This window comes from Chaetura pelagica, unplaced genomic scaffold (assembly GCF_000747805.2).
Source record: "Chaetura pelagica isolate M959 unplaced genomic scaffold, ChaPel_1.0 scaffold123, whole genome shotgun sequence".
Taxonomy (NCBI): Eukaryota; Metazoa; Chordata; class Aves; order Apodiformes; family Apodidae; genus Chaetura; species Chaetura pelagica.
The window spans coordinates 5,380,836-5,406,627 of NW_009953295.1; the positions used below are offsets into that span (position 1 = coordinate 5,380,836).

At 38.3% G+C, this 25,792-nt stretch overlaps 1 protein-coding gene across 1 annotated transcript in view; it reads right to left on the reverse strand.

Moving 5' to 3' along the window:
- The window catches only part of ARHGEF7 (Rho guanine nucleotide exchange factor (GEF) 7), a 74,144-nt gene that overhangs the window by 21,741 nt on the left and 26,611 nt on the right, over nucleotides 1-25,792 (reverse strand). The window contains exons 8-14 of the mRNA XM_009997917.1: nucleotides 20,587-20,709; nucleotides 9,108-9,246; nucleotides 8,155-8,214; nucleotides 6,816-6,962; nucleotides 4,821-4,907; nucleotides 2,147-2,225; nucleotides 305-444 (exon numbers count right to left, since the gene is read on the reverse strand). Coding sequence (XP_009996219.1) covers nucleotides 305-444; nucleotides 2,147-2,225; nucleotides 4,821-4,907; nucleotides 6,816-6,962; nucleotides 8,155-8,214; nucleotides 9,108-9,246; nucleotides 20,587-20,709 — 775 coding nt within the window. The remainder of the gene's footprint in view (nucleotides 1-304; nucleotides 445-2,146; nucleotides 2,226-4,820; nucleotides 4,908-6,815; nucleotides 6,963-8,154; nucleotides 8,215-9,107; nucleotides 9,247-20,586; nucleotides 20,710-25,792) is intronic.

A 25,792-nucleotide genomic window follows, 5' to 3' on the forward strand; every position in this document is an offset into this window, starting at 1 on the left:
TCGCCAATTAATCCTCCCCTAAGGCTAGTTAAAAGATGCTGATGTATTACTTAGTCAAAATAGAAAAGGTAACGATAATTAATTATCTTTTACTCTGTTAAACTACTACATCAAGATCGAAGCATTTTGTTCTTTGTTCACACAATTAAAACCAGAATGATCTATGGACCCATTAAACTACAGTCATAACATTCAGTTCCGGTTACTAATGACTAAATAAATGCTTTACATGGCAGTGTATTTGACAGATAACCCAATTCTAAATATACTGATCATTGACTTCAATCCAGAAGCTGTTTCTTACTGTGTGAGATGGCACAGAGTGAGGTTTAATGGTGGGATTCCCAACAGTTGTGACTTTGGTTTGTTTCTGCAGGTGATCCACCCATTCATGCAAATCTTGTTGGTTATTACAAGACACTAGTATCCTTTCAATCATATTTCCTAGGTGACAGAAAACAGAGGATGTAGGAAACCACAGAACAACAATTTAGTCAATCTGACATGATTATAAAGACATTAATTTCCTAAAACTTTATATCCCCTAAGTACTAAGCAAAAATTTTCATCTGTATTTTCAGTACAGCAGCAACTCAATTTCCAGGTTGTAACAGATGTTTCCTCCATGCATTTGTTCCAGTGGCAAGCATAGGAGTTCTACCCTTTTTCTCCCTCTCGTAATAAACACAAACTTTAATGGCAAGAAACAGATGTAGGAGACAAACTTTATCTAGCAGCCTTATGCTTCTCCATCTTTCCCAGGAAAGCTAGCATATAGCCCAAAATATCATTCTTGAGTCTATAAGCTACATTGTAAGAAAAGTTATAAAACACAGTTCACTGATCTTCTCTCAGAAAAAGGCATGAAGTTGGTCTGAATCTAGTACTAAAGCTCAGGCAAAAGTCACTTGGGAAAGCAATCTTAACCAAATTCAATTACTTCAGTTTCTGCAGTTAACTCTATTTCTACCCATCACATTGGTTATCTGAGGTCAGCTGCATAGCTGTCATTTCAGAAAAACATGCACCATCAACAGCTTTTTCCCCTCTGCCTCAAAGCACTGATGTACAGTAGTGTCTGACACTTGAGAGGGTCAAAATTCCTTTACTTAAATACAACCTGCTTAGAGGCAGAACAGATCCAGAAAATGAATGATGGTAGGAAACTTCACTGTGTGGACCCTGCTCCCATTATCCTTTAAATTCCTCAAGGAAATAAGGGTAGACACTGAAAGAAATGACTTAACAGACAGAAACTACCCAAAGCAAGCATAACAGCAACCATCATTAGCAGAAATGCCAAATGTCTCTCAGGAAAGAGGTAGACCATTTCTAGAAGAAAGCTCTTGCTTAAAGCTCTTTCAGAGTCCCTGGAATTTCTCTTCTTCTACCGAGTAGCATACTTTGAAATGCTTCATTATAAAGGACTCTGTCCAAGGCTACTGCCTCCATTCATTAAAATACAGAAATTTGGAGATGAACCTCCAAGCAAAAAGAGTTCGTTAACTGCTTAAGACCAGAAGCAAAAAGCAGTCTTCAAGTGACTCTCTGGGTATTTGCCTTACAAAATTTGTATAATCACAAATTATGGCTGAGGCTGGAAGGGACTTCTATAGGTCATGCACCCCCCTACTCAAGTGCAGATATATAGAGACAGTTGACTAGGACCACAGCCAGATAACTTTTGAGTATCAGCAAGGACTGAGATCTCTCCAGGTAACCTGTGCCAGTGTCCTGTGACCCTCACAATAAAGAAGTTTTTCCCTCTGTTCAGAAAGAACATTTGATGTTTGAAATAGCATATTCTGGAATCATGATATAGCATATCCTGGGCTCACAGTGAGAGGACAAGGGGTAATGGCTTTAAAGTGGAAGAGGATAGAATTAAGCTAGGCATTAGGAGGAAATTCTTGACTGTGAGGGTGGTGAGACACTGGAACAGGTTGCCCAGGGAGGCTGTGGTAGCCCCATCCCTGGGAAGTGTTCAAGGCCAGGTTGAATGGGGCTTCGAGCAACCTGATCTAGTGGGAAGGGTCACTACCTATGCAGAGGAGTTGGAACTAGATGACCTTTAAGGTCCCTTCCAACCCAAACTATTCTGTGATTCTATGAATAAGTAGTAAATAAAAATATTTACTGTCAATACCTGATATTTCAAATGCATTTTTATGGTTTTCACTGTCTTCTAGCTTTGTGATAGTCATTCCTGTCATTGGCAATTTTCCCTAAAAAAACCAAAAAGCATTAACATCAAAGTTAAATCTAACACACACAATACATTACCAAGTGAATAATATACAAGATTAAATCTCTGAACAAAGACATACACAGTAAATAGGCAAACACACAGAGAATTTGAATTCCATACAAACACCTTGTAATGAAGCTTTTAATATACCAAACATCTCCAAATGACACCTGTGTCTTCAGTGAGTCTATCTGATACCTCTGCAGGCTATGAAATCCATGTAAATGTAACAATGGACTTTCAATGTCATCCCTATGGTGACTGATCTTTAAGCACATTTGTTTGTAAACTGTTTGATCAGATCTCAATCTACATGGTACATGTAGACTTAGAAAGTAGGATTTCACAAAACAAATATATCAATTATCTACTGAAGATTTGTCTCTCTAATAACCTTGCCACTAAATTAACTCAGAAATATTTAGGGAAAATAAGAACACCTCAACACCTGCAAAGTTTCAGAAGAATATATTAATTTTGCAGAAGATAACCTCTCATTTAAAATTCATCCAAGTTGGTTAAGGGAGAGGGCAGGGAGCAGTTTTGGATAGTATTTTGACCCTTTAGTAACACAGAAGAACAAATAAGACTGGATCTTGTCAGGATGAAAGGGTTTACCACAAAATGCAACTTTATATTAATATAAAGTACTTTAAGACAGATCTTGTGTTCTCCTGCACAGAAACACTATTCAGTACATGCTGGCAAAAGTGCAAATACTAGGTACTGTGGAATTTTGGCTCCAATGGAGGGGAAAAAAAAATCCAGAACTTTTTTTGCCTTCCTAGTGACTGCAGAACGGACAAAAGCTTCTTAGAAGCTTTGAAACTAAAAATCACTTGATATTCTGTATGTTCAGAACATGCTCAAGCCCAAGTTGCCAAAGAGAAAGAAAGAGGGGTTTTTTTGCAACAGCTTCCCTACTGGAGGAAACATGGTGGCATCATGCACTACAATGCACCCTAGAATTCTCTCTTCTGTTTTTCTGTCTTTGCTGCTTAATGAGCAACACAGCATAGAACCACAATGAAAAAGAGGTGCAAGAACTGCTGACGTAGCTGAAGAGGGAATATGGGGATACACCAAAGAAAAGACTGGTGAGAGAACAAGGATCACTTCAGCTACAAGCAGAGTAGTACTGAGTCAGCAAAACACAGAGAAAATGGAAGTGAACTCATGAATCATTTATATTCCCTTTCTTTCAACAAAACTGCAGGCATCTTGTAAAGTGTGGTTTAAGTCTCAAGTAACTTCAGTTTATCACTGCTAAAAGTTCTCCTAATTAGCTCATGTGGCAGGTATCAGCACTCTCAACCAGAAAATCTGAAGCCTGCTGACAACTGGAATATTCAGAAATACAAGGAGGGTGTTGGGCAGGATACTGACTTCAGTGGGATTATTTCCCTGAGAATGACTGAGGGAGCTGCATCATCTTCTGCCTGTATCAAACTCGGTTCTGAGATAAGAATCCCAGAAGAGAAGTCCAGGTGGCTCACGTTATACAATCCAGAGAGACACAGTGATGAAATAATTTTGACTTGTTGTGAATATGCAGCCATTAGTATTTTAGAAGATGTCAAGTATGGGAAAATCACATGAATGGTTATGAGAACGTGAAGTTTTACATTCAACAGAGGGTTGCATGGCAAACACTAAGAAAGGGCTGTGGCCATATTAAGCAGAAGCTGAAGACAAAGGCGCAGAAAACTGTTTATGTCTTGAACAATGCTGTGCACCTGGGGGGCAAGGTAGGCTAGAGAAGGAAGAAATGTGATGTACAAAAGGAGAGCAAAATTAAGCCTCGCAGATTGTTTAATTTTCAAATTGTCTATAAACACACTAAATTTCCAGTCAGTTGCTTCTGTAACAAGAATCTTTGTTCATCAAGAATACTGCAAGTGCCACTTGTGATAGAGAGCTCACCTGCCATTTCTAGCATCTTTTTTCCACCTGTGTTAGTATCACGGCAAGTAAGGTATGAATCCAAACATCTATCAAGTGCACTTTTGGAGCATGCCTTCCACTTCAGCTTGATCCAGAGGGAGTCTGGTCTGAGCCCTGAGACCATGTTTACACTGTGACTCAAGTATCAGTGAACAGGGACAACTAGAAGATTCCTTTCAAAAGGGCTAGCTGATTCAAAGATAAAACACTAACGCAGACAGCTAAAGAAACAGATGGTAGCACAGCCTTACTCACACCAGTGAAAGCTCAGAAGTGCTGTATAGTTTTGGTAAGACTTGAGCAGCAGTTGGAAGAGCACTAATAAACCTATTCATCAGCAGCATCACTTTCCTAAGTAGATTAAAAATCTACTGATACTTCCTCCCATTATCTAGTACTAACAAGGTTAAAAAAAACCACCTTGCTGATAGCTGCAGGTGCAAAAATCATACCCAGGCTTCTTGCCCAGAATTTTATAAAACAGATGACCAGTCCTTATTGTAGAAATTACCTTTTATCTTTATAAATGTGGAAATTAAATAATCCTTCCAAGTTTTTTATGAATTTTTTTAAGAAAAAAGCCACCCTCCCAACACATTTATACACATATGTGTAAGTATTATTTTACCTGATAGATGAACCCACTCATTCTCGGGCTGGCAGACAACATTAGCAAAATGTTAGGGAAGAGAAGAAGATACCTTTCATTCTTTTCCTTATCAAAAAAAGAAAATTAAGAAGTAAATACAACATCACAAGCCCCATTCCCCCTTTTTCTGTTTTTAATTATTAAAATCTACCATCACTGTTACAACTTCATAATTACTCCACAAACATTTGCTCCTGGCAAAATTAACTCTCCATAGAATTTTAAAATAAATAAATTAAAAACCCCAAAACACCAGAATTATCTGATTTTTATTTGGAAAGTGCTAGTAACAAGTCTATACTTCTTCCTGGAGAGTATAGTCTAATATTTTAAAACAGAAATTGTACAGTTGGGGTGAAATACTGAACTTGTTTAATATGGTAACAAATGTTCTTCTGATTTCAACAAAACCCAAATTACACATTGGATGCATGTTTTTCACATCATTCAGATGGAGGCTGTTACAGGTAATGTCAAGACACATGGTCCATCAAACTGGAGAGCTCAGATTTTTGAATGATGCTGGATTATGCCCCAAAGTAGAAAAAGAAGATAAAAGTAATAATGCTTATATGAACCACTAAAACACTCAGAACTTTGTTCTGATTTTAATTTGCTGGTTTCACTTATTAAGTTGTTGGGTTTTTGTCTGTTGGTTTTGGGTTTTTTTGTGGAGAGGGGGGATTTTTATGGAAGGAGGAGAAGGTTTATTCTTAATCTATTGATATAGACAAACAATGAAAGAGAGAAGCATTACAGCATAATGTTTTAATTCTTAGGACAAAACAAGTATCTCCACTGTCAAAACCACCATATCAGTTTCAAGCATCTTTGTAAAGCAATACAAGTCCTTCCCAAGATTTAATGTTCATTTTTCAGTAAACCTTTAAGAATGTCAATATCATTTTAAAAAGAGACAAAGCCAAAACCAATTGCTTTTGAACAAATGAAGCTGTTCTACATCTAGTCAAAAAGCTGCAGTGATATGCAGAAACTTCTTTTAGTCCATTACATCTGACATTTTAGTTAATGATGAGAGTGGAGGGTGGGGCGGTGTTTTGTTTTTAAGACTACAAGAAGAAACATGACTGAGGAAGATGCATTATCAGCCCTACTGAATCTTTTTGTATTTATTTTAACACCTAACAAAATATCTGAGGGAAAAATACCAGCTGACAAATCCTGAAATACTCACTTGCATAAACACTTCTCTTTCCTATGTTTACGGACATTTTTGTTCTAAGAGAGGAAAGTGACCAAACAATATTGCAATTCAAAAGTCCTCACCTTTGAACCTAAGTTTAAAGCTTAATTGGTTTTACAGGGGAATAACAGAGTAAGAACATGTCACAAATAGTATAATAATTAATGTTAGGAGTTGCTTTTAAGATTATTTAACATTATTTCTCAGTGGACAACCTCTTCTATGTGATTTGTGTGTTCTATTAAAAAAAAAAATCACCACAGACTTTGCAGTGTCACCTTTCACTTTCTAATGTCTCTTCTTATTCTGTTTCTCCAAAACCACTTGATTCTTAAGCTTGCATTTCAAAATTTACTACTTGAGTGAAGTTCCCAAAACAGTGAGGAAAAAGCATGCCTCAGACACCTTATAATAGAAAAGTTGAAAGCTTTTGTTATTTAAAACATGCTATAACTGCTATGCAAATGTTCTTGTAACATAAGTACACATGGAAAATCCAGTTTAATTTGAAAACACTCCTGCAAGATAATTTTACAACGTTTATGACTGCTTAATTTGCTTAGATTTCAGTAAATTTTAGATAAGACCACCTATCTTGCAGGGAATTTATTTAATGTTTTGTAATAAAAGCGTTAGAATCAGTAGAGTAGGATTTTAGTCTAGATTAGCATCTCTGAAGCATTCTGATTACTTCTGCAGCATAATGGTTACAATTAATTTTAGTCAAAATGGAGAGACAGACCTACAAGTAAATAGGAGAAGGACGTTACCTCACTTCCAGCACACTGAATCATGACCTGGGACATGTAAATCACGTTGCCAAGTGTTTTAATATCCTCTCCCTCCCAACAGCGGATAGCTTCCGTCAGTATCTGCAATTCAAGCTCCTTCCGTTTCCGTACTTCTTGACATTGTGCCTAACAAGCATGGGGAAAACACCATCTCTATCAACTCTATTGACTGGGAGCAGGTTAAGGGTAGAAATACCAGTACAGTCGTATTTACTCTTGTGCTAGTAGTGCTCAGAAGACAGCATGTAACTTGAAGCATTTTCATTTAGATTATTATTACCACCGTTTCTTATAAAATTAGTTTGGCTAACTTCAATACTACTTTTCCTGTCAATACACTGGCTTCAGTTACCATTTCAAATACCATCATAACTGTTTCTCAAATTTCTCCTTTATTTACATTTTAGATGCCTGTACTTCCAACCAAAAATGACTGGGTTCAGTAGAAAAGAGTAACACAGCTGTCACGAACACCCGATGATACAACAAAGCATCTTCCTTTAGTAGAAAGAGCTATGCCAATTGTGCAAACTACAATTGTGTATAACCTCGTGTTCCTGTTCTTACTAAGTATCTCCAACCTACTCTACTAGCTACACTACCACTCATTTGAATTCTTCTGAACAAGAACTGTTTCCTCTTGTTCACAAAGAACCCAAGAGAATGGGATCCCCAAACCTCTTCTGAGCACAGAAAACACTGTATTTCTGCTTTAAAAACAAGAAATGCCAGGTTACCACCAGCACACACTCCTAACAGGAAACACAAAACATGATGTTTATTGTAACTGAGACTGCATTACATATATGCCTATTGCAGTTGACTTTTTCCTTTCCAGACAGTAACAGATAGCTCATCTGTTCAAAATCGGTTTTCCTATTCCAATTATTAATAGAGGTTTAATTTCTTCTGAACTTCACTAGTGCTTTGCCCTTCATCATCTCCTGCAACTCCAAGGCCACTCCACTAGAAGGAATGCACTTTAGAAAAACCTCAGAAGATACACTAAATTGTTGTGATTAAGCCATTCTTCAGGATATTACTTATGCCAGCACTAGCAGAAAGGGAGACAAAGCACAAGCAAGTGGGCAGACCAAGAGGTGCAGAATGCTTGCATGGCTCTTACATCAATACTCTATTCACTGTAACTCCCCAGTGAATTACCAACCTTCACTCTGCCCAGAAACAGCATTAATTTCCAGGCTCTCTAAAATTGCCTATACCGACATTTGCAAAAGCTTCACTTTTTCTAAAGCAAGAGAGGGGGAAGAAGTTAAAATAATAATAATTAAAATATATCAGTTTTTATCACTCTTACAGAAAGGTTTTTGAAGGCAGTCATGGATTTTTGAATGTCTAGACGATCTGGATGATAATCCTAAAAACAACAGAGAAAACATACAATAAAAACTCCAGCTGTAGAAAACTCAATTTAAAAAATTAGAAGCTTAACTAAAAACAAATAATTAATTATGTAAAATAGAAGTTGTAGACCTGTCTGCTCTCTTTTCACAGACTTCTTATTCTTGTATGAAACACGGTGGCTTGTTGTAAAAATGACAAGTCACTTATAACATTCCTACGTCTGCTTAAAATAAGAGCCAGGAAGTTTTACAAGACCTAGTGGGCAAAATTTTTGAAATCCTAATAGGAAAGTGTTTCTTTTGAAGAGTTTTATTTGGCATGCTAGTTTTGTCACAAACTAGATTCCTTACAGACTAGTATGTGCCATTGTCACTGACTGACAAACCAAATAATGTGAGAAGAAAGACTCATATGCTTTCTATTAATCTCCCTCTTTCCCACTCCAAAAATCTAACCTACAAAAAGCAAAGACGGAAACAGTAGCTCCTCAAACACATTCCCACATTGGATAGATCATTTCTGGACAGTGTTCAACAGACGTCAAAGGGACTATTTTGGCAACCTGTTCAACATGCTGAGGTCCTAAAAATGAGAAGCAGCACTTCTACAGTGTCAAGTAGTTTCAAGTAGTATTCAGGAGACACGTTCAGTGTCAAGTCAACCTAAGACCCTGCAAGAATGCTCTAGGAGTGAAGACTAGCTTCTCCAGCTAGTTTTACTTCACACATTCAGCTTTTACAGAAGTCTTACTGCACTATGTTTTAAACCATTGCAGCCCATCTTTTAGAAGGCTCACGGAAGAGCAAACAAACGCAATTTTGGGTCCAATCATGTTTGACATGTACCTTTAAAATAATTGTTGTCAAATCATCATTAAGCTGGAACATAAATGCTGATAAGATATACCTCCATGTGCCTTTCAAGTTCTTTGAGTAACGTAGGGTATTTATCCAGACGCATAAAAGGTTTGCTGAGGCCTGTGGTCAGCACAAGGATCCCAGGGCTGTTGGCACCTTTCATCTCCATGAATTCTCCTAGTTCCTCACTGTGTACACAAGATATTTAAGCAAATTAAATCAAACTACCAAGACAATTAAAACTATATTGGATTCTTCAGTCTTTCATCCACAATTAATTCTTCCCATAAAACAAGAGGCCAAATAAAACAAGAAGTAATTCAAGTATAACTTAAGTGCTGAAATCAGTTTCTGGATTAAATAACACAGGAACAAAGACATTTCCAGATACGGGGTCCATCTGGGGAACAATAAACATAGGATCCATCCCACCATTCTAGGCAAATGATGCTATTAGACAGCTCCTAAATGCTATCCCATATGAGCAACTTTTACAGAAAAAACGCTATTTTTTTTTTTTGCACTAAATATTATTACTCCCCCTTTTATTCTAGTAAAATGATATCTGACATGGTTTACACACGTAAGGCACAAGCATAAATCAATGGCTTAATATTTAATCAAGCATCACTATTTTTAGCATGACAGGCCCTAATGAAAAGGCACAGAAGGTTTCAAACCTTTTTTCCTCCCACACTTACATGTCCAATGACCTCATCTTGCATATCCAAGCTGTTACTGCAAAATTACCAACTAACCAACAACAATACAAACGGCAGACCAGAGCAGAAATAAATCACTGCACAATCTATCCTCAAACAAGTTAGTATTTCACTGAGAATGCAGTTACACAACACGTTTGTTTTGACAGCAAAGCTGCTGTAAGAAATCCATGCTCTTCAAATATCATTAACTGCTACTTCCCCTATCCAGGTAGTTTTTCGTATTTGAATAATTTCCAAGAAATGGCCCAGCCCCTCAATCTTTTACATTAACTAAGCTAAAAAAGTAGTGTATCCTGGAAATTCTAGCTCACTTAGCTATCAAGGAAACTTAAAATAGCTACATATTCTGTTTTCTTACAAAGCAGAGGTTTCAGAGGATTATGTGGAGGACAAGCTTTTCTAGAGTCAAGATGACCAGGGAAAAAATGAGCCCCCTCTGAGAGGAAAGGAAGGCATAGCAGCACCTGCGCTGATTTCCAGGCTTCAGTAAATACAAGTTGCAGAAGAACATCAGATTCTAAAGACAAAATCTAACTAAAGGAAATTCAGAAAGCAGCTTATTAAAAAGATAACATCTTGCATTCAAGCTGTGTCATTCTAAACGTCTGCAGATGGGGTTGCTCATGTTTTGAGTCCCTGCTATAGTAATTAACTAGTTCTCAAAAAAACCCACAACAAAGAACAACATTCTCACGTGACAGTCATGGAAATTCTATTCTAAGATATCCTGAAAGTCCTTACTTTCTACTGATTAACAGAATTACCCTCCCATAAGTCACAACTTAAGAATATTTTTCCCACTTTGATTATTGGCATAGTCCCATTTTTCAAAGGAAGCCTTAGCCAGCTACTAGATGCAGTACTTTTGTAAAGTGTAAAAACAGTGTCAAACACCAGCGATAAAGGAGGAACACTTGTACATCACAATCATATTAACAAAAAAGGGAAGGGAAAGAATCTCCAAACCCAGGGCATAGTTTTTCCAAGCAGAAGTGAAATCAAATCTTGACCTGCTCAATTACCCTAGGGGAAAAAAAAACAAAACACTGAAAGGCCACTGCCATAATACACATGCTCAATTATCAGTGAGTCATGCTATAGAAAAGCATTACAGAGACGAAGACAAAACAGACCTCCTTACCTCCCCCAAGACACACACACTTCTTCCCATTTCAGCACAAATGACACTTTGCTTATTGAAGTCATTTGTCCAAGCAGGTGAAGAAAGAACAACAAGAACATGAACTGCAACCTTCCCACCACAGTCAAAGCTTCATACCCACCACCCGCTCTTTCCTGGCTGCTCAAGCTTCTCCAAGTTCACATAAGAGAGTACTCTTACATAGAGTTTACTCTAGTGTAACTTGTCCTTAGATTAGTTAATTGATATTTACTTACACTATCTTGCTTAAATAAATCCAGCACTGTTTCTGAATTGTCAGGTCTGATGTAACCTTTTTAGAGCACTTCACTTCCATTCTAACCACACCCAGGCCCTCTTCAGTGCACATGTTTATGCAACTTCTGCTGTGCTCAACTGCACAGTGGAGAAAGTGGGTGATGGGACTTCCTAGCACCTGGTTTGCATTTTAAAGATGCAAAGAGAAGGACTGGGCATCCTTGAAAATGTTAACAGCTCCACCAGGCAGACCTTGCTACAGGCCTCTCAAGCAACACGTATCAACAACACCAGACCTAAAATCAGCTTGTGACATGATTACGTTTTAGCCAAAATTAAAACCCAATGCAAAACATCATACAGTACCTTGAATGAAAAATTAGAATAAGACAACAGAGATAAACCTGAGTATCAGGACCACTTCTTCCAAGCTCCAAGCATCCCAAGCTCAGAATGGGTAGGAAATCAAGCAAGGGAGCCAGGAGACCTGCATGGTTAAACAAGGAACTACTGGGCAAACTCAAGTGGAAAAAGAGAATCTATGGATCATGAAAGGAGGAACTGGCCCCTTGGGAAGAATATAGGACTGTTGTCAGAGGATGTAGGGAAGCAATTAGGAAAGCTAAGGCCTCCTTGGAACTTAATCTTGCAAGTCAGGTCAAAGACAATACAAAGGGCTTCTTCAAATACATTGCAGATAAAACTAACACTAGAGGAAATATAGGCCCACTGCTGAATGAGGTACGTGCCCTGGTGTCAGAAGATATAAAGAAGGCAGAGGTACTGAATGCCTGCTTTGCCTCTGTCTTTACCGCTGCAGACTCTGCCCAGGAGCCCCAGAAGAAGTCAGGATAAAGGAGGACTTTGCTTTGGTAGATGAGGATTGGGTAAGGCATCAGTTAAGCAATCTGGACATCCATAAATTGATGGGTCTGGATGGAATGCACCCAAGGGTGCTGAGGGATCTAGCAGAGGTCATTGCTAGGCCACTCTCCATCATCTTCGGTACGTCATGGGCAACAGGAGAGGTTCCTGAGGACTGGAGGATAGCAAATGTCACTCCAGTCTACAAGAAGGGCAAGGAGGACCCAGGTAACTATAGACCAGTCAGCCTCACCTCCATCCCTGGAAAGGTGATGGAACAACTTATTCTTGGCACTATCTCTAGGCATATCAAGGACATGGGGGTCATCAAGAACAGTTAACATGGTTTTACCAAGGGAAAGTAATGTTTGACCAACATTATAGCCTTCTATGAGGAAGTAACTAGGTGGATCGATGATGGTAGGGCAGTAGACATGGTTTATCTTTATTTCAGTAAAGCATTTGACACTGTATCCCACAGCATCCTCGTAGATAAACTGAGGAAGTGTGCTCTTGCTGGTCAGGTAGTGAGATGGATTGTGAACTGGTTGAAAGGAAGAAGTCAGAGAGTTATGGTCAATGGGACATAATCTAGTTGGAGGTCTGTGACTAGTGGAGTCCCTCAGGGGTTGGTACTGGGACTAGTACTACTCAATAATTTTCATCAACGACCTGGATGAGGGAACAGAGTGTGCCCACAGCAGGTTTGCTGATGACACTAAACTGGGAGGAGTGGCTGACACACTAGAAAGCTCTGATGCCATTCAGAGCAACCTGGACAGGCTGGAGAGTTGGGCAGGGAAAAACTAGAAGAAAATCAACAAGGGCAAGCGTAGAGTCTTGCATCTGGGGAAGAACAACCCCGTGTACCAGTACAGGTTGGGGGCTGACCTGCTGGAGAGCAGTGTAGGAGAAAGGGACCTGGGGGTCCTGGTGGACAGGAGGATGACCATGAGCTAGCAATGTGCCCTTGTAGCCAAGAAGGCCACTGGCTTTACATTGTAACCAGCTACTTTTTCTCTGAGGATTCAGGCTGATTCACTGGAACACTAAGCTGAAGGGCTACAGTGTGGTGGCATGTCCTCTTCTGACTAAGCTAAAGGGAATCAACTGTTTCTAGCAAAGTGACAGGGAAGACAAACAAGGGTATGGCTTCCACAGAAAGTTTTACCAAAGCTCACCTATGGAAGTCCATCTGCCTCAAGGCACTCCATGATTTTAAATTTCCACTTACTGTGTACATGACACTGATCATGTGTACGCTGTTGCTTTTTTTGTGTTGTCCATCAGTTCATCCTCTAAGCACCCCCAACCATGTTGGTGTCAAAGTTACCCCCTTATGGTACTTGATACTTACCTTCAAGTAAACGTTTAAACTCATTCTTTGCATTTTGTTTGCTTTGGCCAAATGCACAGCCCCTGCTGCCAACATCAACTATTCTCTTTACACGTTATCTGCTCTTCTTCCTCATTTCAAGCAGCATAATCCATACGCATGTCTATGCAGCTTCTCTTTCCTCCCCAACACACCAGTACACACTGCAGCACATGCCAGTCGCCAACACAACAGGTTGTTCCACTTAACACTGTTCTGAACAAGGCCAATTTGTGCCCCTAGATTGCAAAGATGTAAAAATCCTCATTCCTCATTACTTTGGCCATCTCCACACTGCAGGATGCAGACAAATGCATTATATAAATGATATTTGCTGAGCTATCCATTAAGACAATGCTTTCTTTTTTCTCTAACGCTTCTACAGTAGGAGGAACACTGGTTGCCATTTCACCCACATTCACATTTCTATTTTTCACTATCAGTGTTCTAGTTCTTCCTGACTTCAGCATTATGAAACAAATGTTCCAAAAAACACACACAAAAACACCCTCTCTGTAGCCTGCATTAAATTCAACTACTTGGAAATATGAAATAAAAACCTGATATTATCTTGTTCTTGCTGTCTGCTCTGCAATTCCTTTAACTAAACACCCTCTGTGGTTACGCAATGTTGCGGCAGTTTCCAGGCCATTCACTGCTCTTTGACACAAGATACCAGCTTTTTTATCACCTCCTTTTTACTTAACCACAGTATAGGAACCTATAGAGCAAGTTTAAACCTCAGCTCCTTTGAAATATACACTAAGTCCTGAAAAACACGCTCAGCAATGGCATCATCAGGAAGTCTTTTACACCAAGCAGTGTTAATAGGTGTAATTAAAACTGAACGACTTAGTTTTCCTCCCAACATTCCCAAGAGGACAATGCTTTCTTTCATACACTTCTGTCCTTCCCTCAGACAAGTTTTGACTTGCCAGCTCGTTCTAACTCTAGCACCAACAGACACACACTTTTTGAATATAAGAGGACAATTTTGCCTGAGCAGTTCCATCACACAGACCCCCTTAGCAGTCTGCTCATACTGTAACAACCTGCTACCTCTGCAGCTTATTGGACACAAAATAACTGGCAAAATGGACGTCATATTACATCAAAGGTTAAAGTAAGTGTCCTTCATTTATTCACAAAGGACAAATATAATACAGAACATAACAGAAAGGTTTACTTTCAATAAAATATGGGTAGGTTAAAATACTGTTTGAATACGACAACTGTTCACAACTATTTTTTAATTAATAGAAGCTTAAAAGCCAGTATTAGCTTAAGAGTGCAGATGCTTTGCCAAAGACAATGGCTCTTTCATGTCACAATTACAATTGATGCCTGCAAGTACCACACTCTCCAAGGCAGTATATGCTGTATAAAACTGGCCCACAATGAAATGGAACATTTTATTAAAAGGTTTCATTTAGCTGAACAGGAAAAACTTTTGAATAGTGAAATCATCAAGTTAGTCACAATTGCCTAAATAAGTAGCTTTTCAGAGAGATGCAGCTGAGCTTTTAATTCACTGCTTGCATCACTTTGCAGAATAAAATGCAGAGAAGCATACAAAAGTGCTGGGCTTCATTTATCCTGAAATCTTGAGTCAAAACATTACCCTCACTCCAGACTAGTGTTAGTTTACAGCTTGAATTATTTTTAAAGTCACCATGAAAAGTCCCATTAATATATTAGAATCTTTCTTAGTACAGATGCCTCAAAAGCTGCATTTTGGGCAGGGAAGAGGAGAGAAAAGTTCAGATGTGCCTGCATTAACAAAAGGCAAAAGAAAACGCCACATTTAAACTGAAGGAAAGCACATCCAGCAACTAAAACATATGTTTAAAATCACAACTTACACTTCTGAAGTAGGTCTCTGTTTGTAATAGATGGAGCATGAGCTATCACTGCTGAGGGGTCTGAGAACTGCACATAGGCACCGCATTTTGAGTGCGTTGTGGCACAGCTTGGCTCAGCAACTCCTCAACTGCAGCTTTTAATTTCCTAGTGCTGAACTTCCCAGTCAAGCTCCTCTCCCAGGGACTGTTGCTTGGCGTATGACATCAGCCTGTGCACTTGCAGGCTCAGGGATGCACCAGTGTGGGGGAGGCACAAAGCGTTTTCTGACTCAAGCTGATCTGTATTCCACGCTCCAGTTACTCAGAGTAATTGTGGTGTTTCAGCTCCACAAATTTTATCCAGACTGCAAGGTCTGTGATGCAAGTGCAGAATATGCTTAGGCCATGCTATCTAACAGAACAGAAGAATCTAACAAATTTAATCTTTCAACCAAGATTTGTGAAGACCTTTCTTCCAGCTGAGGACTGCCTCAATACTTGCCACTTTGCAAGACTTAAAAAAAAACACCACACACACACAAAGAAGCAGGTGTATATTACTCATTTTTCATCAAATTAAATTTTCATCAAATTAAATTTTCTTTCAGAAACATTTTCCTTCCATTTTGTTTTAAAATATACATGGTGTTGTTCAAACAAAGTAAAAGAGCTTAAACATCCCCCCAATAACTACATCCTTAATGCTGACTACATTGTCCATACTGCCCATATTTCTTCAGAAACATCTAATGTCCACTGATTAGTGTGACCTGTTAAGACTTTTTTTTTTCCATTATGCTACCCACACTTCAGCAAGTTCTATACGCAAATATCTGTCATTTTGTGTGCTGTCCACAAAGTCTCAGTCCTAGCTTCTGCCTCCTCTTTTTCTTTGCTGGAGTTTCCCCTTGCACTGAACCTTGTGGCTTGTGATCTTTCCCAGGTAGGCAACATCCCATGTTCCTGGGACTCCACTGCAATTATCCATCTCTTTACTTTGTATCCAGTGTTTTTTTAAATTTATTTGAGGGAAATTCATTCTTTCACACCTTAGCAGTTGCTCATCCTGTTTCTTCTCTTACTGGAAGGTAAATATATCTATGATCAGAAACAGACACAGCTATCAATGATGCTACTTTGACTACAAACTACAGCCTCGAGGCAGTCCTGCTCAACCAGTCAGCAAAATTTCCTACAGAAAATAATACCTGCCCTTAAACTGAGATTATCAAGAAAGCAAAGGGATATTAGGAACCGAAGCTTCATACAATGCAGTGAAAGGTATGACTGTTACAGCATCAAGTAAAACAGGGATCACGTATAGTGATGCTATAGCCTCAATGAAAGAAGGGAACAAGGAGAACAAGCTAAGAGGCACCGGTGGAAATATGCAAAGCACTGATCTCTGCAAGAGCCAGTACTCACAGATGTACTCAGAGATGAGCTCCACCTCCTCAGTTCTAGCCAGTGGCTTAATACTTGTAATTACCTTACACAACAAATGACCTAAGGAAAAAAATACTTCATTCTTAAAAAATCCTGATTCATTAAACAGACAGAATTTTAATTCTGGAAAAAATATGTAATGGCTCTGGAACAACTGCTGAGACTAAAAGTAGTTACCAAATTTAAACTCTATACAAAACTGGAAATGAGTTTGAGTACCAATTTCAACACCTGGATAAAACTTACTGTGCTGCAAGTGGAACCAAGAAGAGAATCTCTTCCAAATTTAAAAGAAATGGTAAGTACAACCTCAGAAATATGCAACTCTGGAACCTGAACTCCTGTATAAGGGCTGTATTAGGTTTTATTCACATTTCTGCATATTTTCATCACTCATGTCTCTAAATAATTAATAGTTAAACTATTGAAATGTCTTAACTTATGGAAAAAAATGTTTGTGGCTTTGAAGATTTGAACATGAAAAATCATTAATAGAATTAAACCCCTCTATCCCTGACTGTATTTATATAAACATGCATGTATTTAAGCTTACACATGCACACATCCCCTTATCCTGTACTAACTGAATAAAAGCACCTGTGGTGCTGCTACATATGATCATGAAGCAAATGACAAAGGTAACAAAGAGGAAACAAAGGCTGGCATTCATGCTGAATGGCATTTAAAAAAAACCACCACAATGAACAAACAAAACCCACAAAAAAAATCCAACACCAACAAAAACAAACAAAAAACCCCATCAAGACCTCACATTCCAGTTGCATGCACCTTTTAAATATCCAGCCCCATCCCAAGTACTGCTATTTAGAATTGACTGCACAAAAATGCTGCTCAGAGAACACAAAATGTTAGGGGTTGGAAGGGACCTTGAAAAATCACCTAGTCCAACCCCCCCAAAAGAAAAGGGTTTTTGTTAAAAAGTTTTTAATTAGAAGTTCAAAATAATTGAGTAAGTTAATATAATCAGGATTTATCTATTCAAATGCACCCATACAGTCTTTACCAGATGCCAATAACATTTTAACAGGTATTACAACACTGCTGGAAGAACATCCTTGATAGTTCAGAAAATTACATATAAAAACCTCAATATGTGTCATATTCCAAACTGTATTACTGCTTCCAATGTTGATGATCCAAGTGGTTTAACAATGCAATTAATGCTTAAAAATGATAAGCCAACTTCTTTTAAGCTGTTTCTAGTCAGTGACAGTAAAAACACAGTAATAAAGTTAGTATGGTTTATACTACTAAAAAAAATAGAGGTAAAGTTTCTGAAATTTCACCTAGAGCAATCACCTGGGATATTTTTTTCTGTTTCTTTTTTGTTTGTACAGTTCCCATCAAAAGCAAGTGAACTTAAAAAAACTTGGGAAAACACTAATTTTGTTATATAAGAATCTGACTTCAAATGTGTTCAACTTTATGAAGTTCTCTTCAAGAAATAATCTGCTGTAGACAGTAAGAATTGATGTTCCAAATCAAACTACTCCAGACTGTTCCTTTTTCTTCTTTCTAAAACCTTACTGAATAGCACAGATGTTACAAACATGATATTGAAATCCAAAAATCCAGCAAACATTTATTTCCCTGCCATATTTTTTGTGGTATTAAAACACGTATAATGCATTTGACAGCCAACAAATCATTACTTTGGACTCTGAAGTCCTAGACCTCAATCTTTGACATCTCTAAAAAATTCCAGTTCAATAATAACCTAGTATGCATTGCAGTGGATTTGTTTTATTATTATTACAGTCATGACTATCCTCAAACCTCACAGTAATTTCTACAGTAATGGTTACTAAGGAAGCTTTTACACAATAAAAACATCTCAAATAAACAGACAAGGAGATAGTTCTGAGTATTTCCCCTTTCTTCATGTCTTCAGTCAGTTCATTATCCTCAGCAGAGAAATCTTTTTTCCCCTGCCTTTAAAATAATGTAATTACAAGCTTTCTGGCATTCTGAGAAGAGGTTCAGAAATGCTTAGTCACTTTCTGATTGCTTCATGGCAGCTGTCTCAAGCAGAATTTTTAAGTCAATGGTGTTCAACAAAAATAAAGGGCTTAGAATAATAAAATAGGGGTAATAAAAATTTCAACTTCTGTTGACTCATGCCTGGCAACGCAATAGCATTGAACAGAAACATCACAGCTTACCTCAAATTGAGCTCTCTCTTATCAACGATACAACCACTTTGAATCTACTTTCATATCCAAAGTACTTACCCACTCTATGATACTTAAATTTACTTCAAGATTTGATATCAAGCTGACTTTAGAGACCAGAAGCTTATTTTTCCTTAGGGCAATCTATACCCAAAGCAACAAAAGAGAAAAAAGGCTACTATTCTCCACCTGCAGAACAAATAGTCTTCCTTTCTCACATTTCTATTATGGTTTCTAAGACATAGCTATTCCTTCTGTTTTCCAAGAGTTCTGTAAGTTAGGACATTCCTTTATAAATATCTCCAAATCTTAAGAAATGCAGATGATCACTTTGCTATCACTTGGTATCTTCCATCTACAGATTAAACCCAGACCATTGTATGGGAAAAGCATAAAGTCACAAACAAAAAAGCCTTTAAGTATTAAAACCCTCATGGACATGGATCACCTAAATATTTTACTATTTACAGAAAATGGTACTAGAAGTAGGACATTTCACTAAGGGGCTTCATCAGTGGTTTTTAAACATATTGAGTCTTGTTTCATTGTAATTCATCATTCCTTCTTACAAATAAGAAACACTTTCTGCCTAAACTGCAGAGTGAATTTGCAGCTTGATTTTTCAAAGTGGAACACAGCTACATGTCTTACTAACATAAGTCATAGTTTATCATATTTGGTAACTAGAATGTTTTTTCATTTATACTATTATGAGTAAAGCTCACAAATGTGCCAGATGTTGTTGCTGTTAAAACAAAATGTGAGTTCTTTTAGAAGAAGCTACCTATAGAAAACAACTCAATTATGCTCCTCTTTGTTTAGTAAGAGTTAAGAGTATTTGAAATGTTTACTTGGGTCCATCACAAGACAAAAAAATCACAGGGGTGGGTGAGGGCAAGCAAAAAAAAAGATAGCCAGCTAGAATTTGTTCTAACCTTCAAAAGAAGGTCATGGTTCTCTCTTGCACCACAAACAAACATAAATAGCCCCAAACTAACAGCTGCAGAAAGACACGTTCATGAGGACAAGACATAGGAAAGGTTGGTGAAAGCAGACTTCTTTAATCAAATTCTGGCCTCAACCTTCCCTCAATGTGATACAAGGCATCTTCTATGCAAATTCAAGGTCTGTCTCAATGCTGAATAACTTACATCATGTCAACTCAGCATTCCACTTCTTACACACAGAAAATTCTAATTTTGTAAACTTGAAAAACTAACACTCCTTTCATATCACCAAGGATACACCATTATAAATCTCAATACGTACATCCAAGCTTTTACAGGGCTAAGTTACGATTTGCCAACTGTTTTAAACAGCCTACCAGTCATCATGTCAATTATGCCATAATTTCACAAAGTTGCTTTGATCTCAACATTTAAAAAACAAAGATGGCAATCAGTATAGTTTGTTTTATGTATTCAGTCCAGTATGATTTCTTTGTAAGAGAAAACTCTTTCAAATAGTTGATAACACACGGACAACAGCGACAGGCTGATCCTTATCACACAAAACAGCTTTGTGTTGTGAGTTTTTTTCTCTTTTTAAAAAAGATATACTACTTTTTTTCCTTAAACAAGCTCTACTAGGCCAAATGTGTGTCAAGAGACATCACAGCTTTACAACACAGATGTATTCTATGCAATTTTTTTGTATCCAACTTAAAAGACGATAAAGCAAACGTACCTGTGTTCTGTGAGAACATTTACTGCTGACGGATGGTTGGCACAGTATGCAAGGTATAAGCTCTTCATTTGTGGCATCAAATTTAGAAAACATCCTCCAACCCTCTGCTGAGCTTCAGGCAACCTAGAACCAGAGTAATAAAGATGAAATTACTGTAACATGAATCAGACAGAAACAAATTAAAGCCTGGAAAAGCAGTGTATACTGGGGTTTTGCTTGGTTTTGTTCCTGTGCTTTGATTTTTAAAGAAAATCAACAGAAAGATTTCTATGGTCACTGACCAGCAGGCAACACTTTTCCTTCTTTACAGCTTCAATCCCGTAACTGCCAGGTCTAAATATGCCACCACAGTATAGGCAGAGTATGGTATATACCTGTAAGATGGTCATCTAGCAAAACTTTTTCAAGAATTAGTGGGAATTAGCATCTTCAAGTTACTAGATTTTCAGTTAACATACCTATCTGTTTCAACAGTTTACTACTGACACATGTACACTATGTCAAATCTCAGACTACAAGCTCATCCCAATGCCTTGTCTAAACCTATTGGGCAACATGTGCAAAGAGATGAAACTTTTCAATTTCTCCATATATGTCCTCTGCTTGCATAAAGATTGCATCTCCTAAAATAAATATGCCAAGTCTTTGCTTCAGCCTGTTTGCAAGATGAGACAAAGAGTGGATTTTGGTGTTATTAACATCCATTTAACTACTCTTAAAACCATTTTTCCACATTGCTCTAAAGATAGGTGAACTCTCAGTAAGTACTCAACATACATACTATTAGCACAGACACAGGATTTCATGCTTATGAAACTCCATTGGTTCCAGCAACTCTCTGGAAGAATATTGCTTATATTAAAATAAACATTTTTTTAAAAGGAAACCAAGATTTTCTCTAATTGTTGTGAGCATATGCATTATGTCTCTAAACATCAATACTTAACATATTCCCTCTGAAAAAGAGAGAGATAATAAAAATCATAGAATGTTTTGCATCGGAAGGGATCTACCTTGAAGACCATCTAGTTCCAACCTCCCTGCACAGGCAGGGACACCTCCCACTAGACCAGGTTGCTCAAAGCCCCATCCAACCTGCCCTTGAACACTTCCAGCAAGGGAGCAGCCACAACTTCTCTGGGCAACCTGTTTCAGCCTCAACACCCTCACACTAGAGAACTTCTTCCTAATATCTAGTCTAAATGTACCCTCTTTCAGCTTAAAGCCATTACTTCTTGTCCTATCACTATTTGCCCTTGTGAAAAGCCCATCTCCAGCTTTCCTGTAGACCCTTTCAGGCATTGGAAGGCTGCTATCACATCTTTCCAGAACCTTCTCTTTTCCAGGCTGAAGAGCCCCAAGTGTCTCAGCCTGTCTTCATAGGAGAGGTGTCTGATCTTTTTTGTCCATCCTCTGGACTTGCTCCAACAGCTCCATGTCCTTCCTGTGCTGGGGACTCCAGAATTGGATGCAGTACTCCAGGTGGGGTCTCACAAGAGTGGAGTAGAGAAGGAGAATCAAATCCCTCAGGTCAGGTGTCTTTTGATGCAGCCCAGGACATGGTTGGCTTTCTGGACTGCAAGTGCACATTGCTGGCTCACATTGAGCTTCTCATCAACCAGCAGTCCAATTCCTTTTCCTCAGGACTGCTTTCTGATGCTCCAGTGGACTCCAGTAGAAAAGAATCAGTAAAACTTACAGGATAGCAGCTCTTGCAGATGGGGGATGTTCCCATCCTGCTCAAACGCAGTCCTCTTGTTGCTTTCCTTGAGTTCTCACAGTAGTTAAAAATCAAAGTTCTTCCATGATGATGATCCCAAGCAATACTCCCCCAAGTTTCAAAATTAGAAATCTGTCTCCTGCTAAGCTATACAGTTCTTCTGTACAGTGCTGTAAGATCTAGCCTGTATTGATTCAAAATTGACTGTACAGGTGATCAAAATGCAAAACAGGGGAAACACGCTTCCTTATTTGACAACAACATTCATTACAGACATCCAGAAAAATTACAGCTGAATCCCCAGTTTGTCCATCATGCCAGTTATATTCTAATCACATTATCAGTGCTCCTTCCATTAAAGGCTAGGACCTGTATTTTATTGCCTGCATCTTTATTTCTCTTTCAAGAAGTTTCAATGCTGAAATCAATAGAGTGGCTGCTTTTGCAGGCATTTAGGGAAAAACCAGGGGCATTCCCCAGAACACCTTGGTTATGCTATCCTTACAGCCTTCCAAGCAGCACTTCCTGCCTAGCAGCTGGTCTCCTTTAATAAATTTTAAGCATGAGCTAATACTACATTGTTCAAATAGTAGATGCAGTAAAAATCTTAAACTCCAAAGACATACTCAAGGCATATAACTCAGTATTAAACAGTAAAGAGGCCCCATGAAAGTGGCTAAATTGCCTTTTCATACTCTAGTGCCAGGGGAGGGGAGAATGAATTATGGCTGTTCACACCAAGCAGACATCTGGGTCTTCTCAGTCTGCTGTTCTTTCAGCAGAATGAAAGACTGACATTATTCTCTTGTACATGCTGCACATGTGCTGCAACTTTATACTGCACATTCTTTGTTGAATTAAGATAATTAACAGACTTTGAAGGGCTGGAAACTCATGCCCTTTGACTTTTCTAATCCACGCAGTAATTACAAATATTCTACAATTTTTAGAGGAACAATTAATTATTTATATCTCCTTTAACAGCTTTCGGGGGAAGTCTATCACTGCATTATATAAGCTTTTTAGCAACCAATGTGCTCAGTAAAGAGCATAGTTACTTTACAATGAAGTTGTCATCTCAAGATTTTTTCTGATTTGATATTTTAATTTAAAAGGAATCACATTATATTGATACATATACAAATAATCACTTCCATTATAAGAAGGCTCAAGATGTATTTTAACTTCACCTCCAGAATTAAAGAACCACAAAAAAAGTTTCTGCTGTTCTACATATGCTAGAGGCATCAACTAAATCTAACTAACAGATTATCTTCTTGTTGAAGTCACACCTGATAGCTATTGATTCTGTTTCTCTAGACTTCAAATGGGTTCCCACTGCAGGATAATTTGAGTAAAAGAAAGTAAGAAATTCCCTTGTTACTCAATCAACACTTATTTTAAGATTTCCATCAAAACCAGAGTTCAGAACAGGACTGCAGTGAGACTGGCAGCCAACACATTCAAGTGACATTACATACACCCTGCATGTTCTGAGGAAATCCGTCTTAGTTTTGGTGTCAGTCGACATTAAAACACTATGGGAAAGGCCATGGGAACTGCAATGAATACAGACAAATTTAAACACTGATCAACAGAGGCAATTTTAAAAGAAAAGTAGGTAATAATGTAATCAGAATTGCATTTTTTGTTTTTGCAAGGAAAACATCAAGTATCTCTATATTTCACTTGACTGTGTGGTTACTATAAGAATGTCATGTAGCAATCTATATCCCTACAAATATACAGACATACACCTGCAGAAGCTGCCACAATCTGGAAACTTTCCATTACATGGGTGGCACTTTCTGCTCCACCCCATATCACACAGAAAGATAAAGAGCAGAATTTCCTGCCCTCTCAGCCTCTTGAAGGAGCTAGAGCATTCAATGGTAAGTTTGCATGAGGTCTGTATAGAGAATGTCTTGAATTTAAAAGCTGATAGCAGAGAAGATCCAGGACAAAAAGGACTGCAAAAATTAAGGAATAATTGTGATTAATGACTTCAAGGAATGCAGCTTGTGAAGAAATGTAAGACTAAGAGTACAACCTGTGGCTTCATTGCTAACAGGGTTACTGAAATAAGGACAGTTAATTTTCTGAGCTACTGCTTCCACAAATGGAGGTAGTACTCAACTTACTCACAATCTTTCAGTCCAGTTTTAAATGCTCTCTTCACAATCATACCTTTCACTATTTGTCTATTCACTTTACCTATCAGACATCAGTTAATCTGCATACTTGTTTCAGGCGATCTGAAGACACTGTTCAAATTCACTTAACACTGATAGCTTTATTTCTGTTGATAAAATAACCAAAAGCATGGGAAGACACTGGGATAAACCTTTAACAGACCTAATTTGTATCTTCATTCCAAAAGCAAGCCTCAAACACTGATTATTTTTTAATTACATTTAAGCAATCTCCCTCTCACACACTGATATCTCTCCCCCTTGTTTTCATTTCTTTAGTTCCCATTCCAGTATTGTCCTGAAACATGAAGTATCTGCTTGCACTCAAACACAGAACAAGAAGAAAACCAACACCTACTGTGACTTCAAGACCAAGGACATAAGAGAAAGAGAGAAGACTAAACCCAGCTGTAGATATTATGGGTCAGGGAGATAAGCCTGTGATACCAACCAAAAGTCAAACAACACCTTCAATTCACTACAAATGAGATTATACCTGAGCAGTCCATGTAGGCTGGTGTCACCAGCCAGCATGTGTGTCATGTCCATTCCCCCTTACTGAGAAGTACAGCCACAGACCAACAGCTTCTATGCCCAGGTGAATGGAAGAAATATTTTTTTGAGCAGAAGACAGGTGTTCAATCGCCTGCTCAAAAAAAAAAACAAACAGCCAACAAAAACAGCAAACCCAAAGAGCAATACTTCCAATAGAGATCATTCTAATCAGGCCAGAGATCACCTGATAGTCACTGACTTTGTTAGTCCAGAGACTCCTTTGCTGCACAAACCACTGCATAACTGATCTTTGGCTCTGGATCACAGACCTGGAAAGAGACCTAGAGCACTAGGCCATTTTCTGTCTTCAAGAGACTGAAGAATGAAGCACACTTGCCCTGTTCTACTGTTAGAAATCTGTCTTTTGCAACTAAAGACTCCAGCAGCATCTCTGCCTTGTCAGTTACTGCTCTTTTCCATCCATCAAAACAAATGCACTTGAAGATGATCAGTCAAAAAAAGTGTTTTTGAAGCAGATCAGCCAGAAGATTCTCACTCAACACTAGTTAAGACTTGTTTCACATGCTACTTTTGTTTGATAAATTAAGAAATGTCACAAAGCTAGAAGTAACCCCAAACAAATCTGTCCAACCATCACCATCATCTATGCAGGCAGACAGGAAGTGCTCCAGGTCTGTGACAGATGGAGCAATCCACAAAAGCACCACAGTGATACTGCAACAGAGGCCAGAGAGGACAAACCTTCAGAAAGGCAACAAAAGAGCTTCAAGGTTGGGGG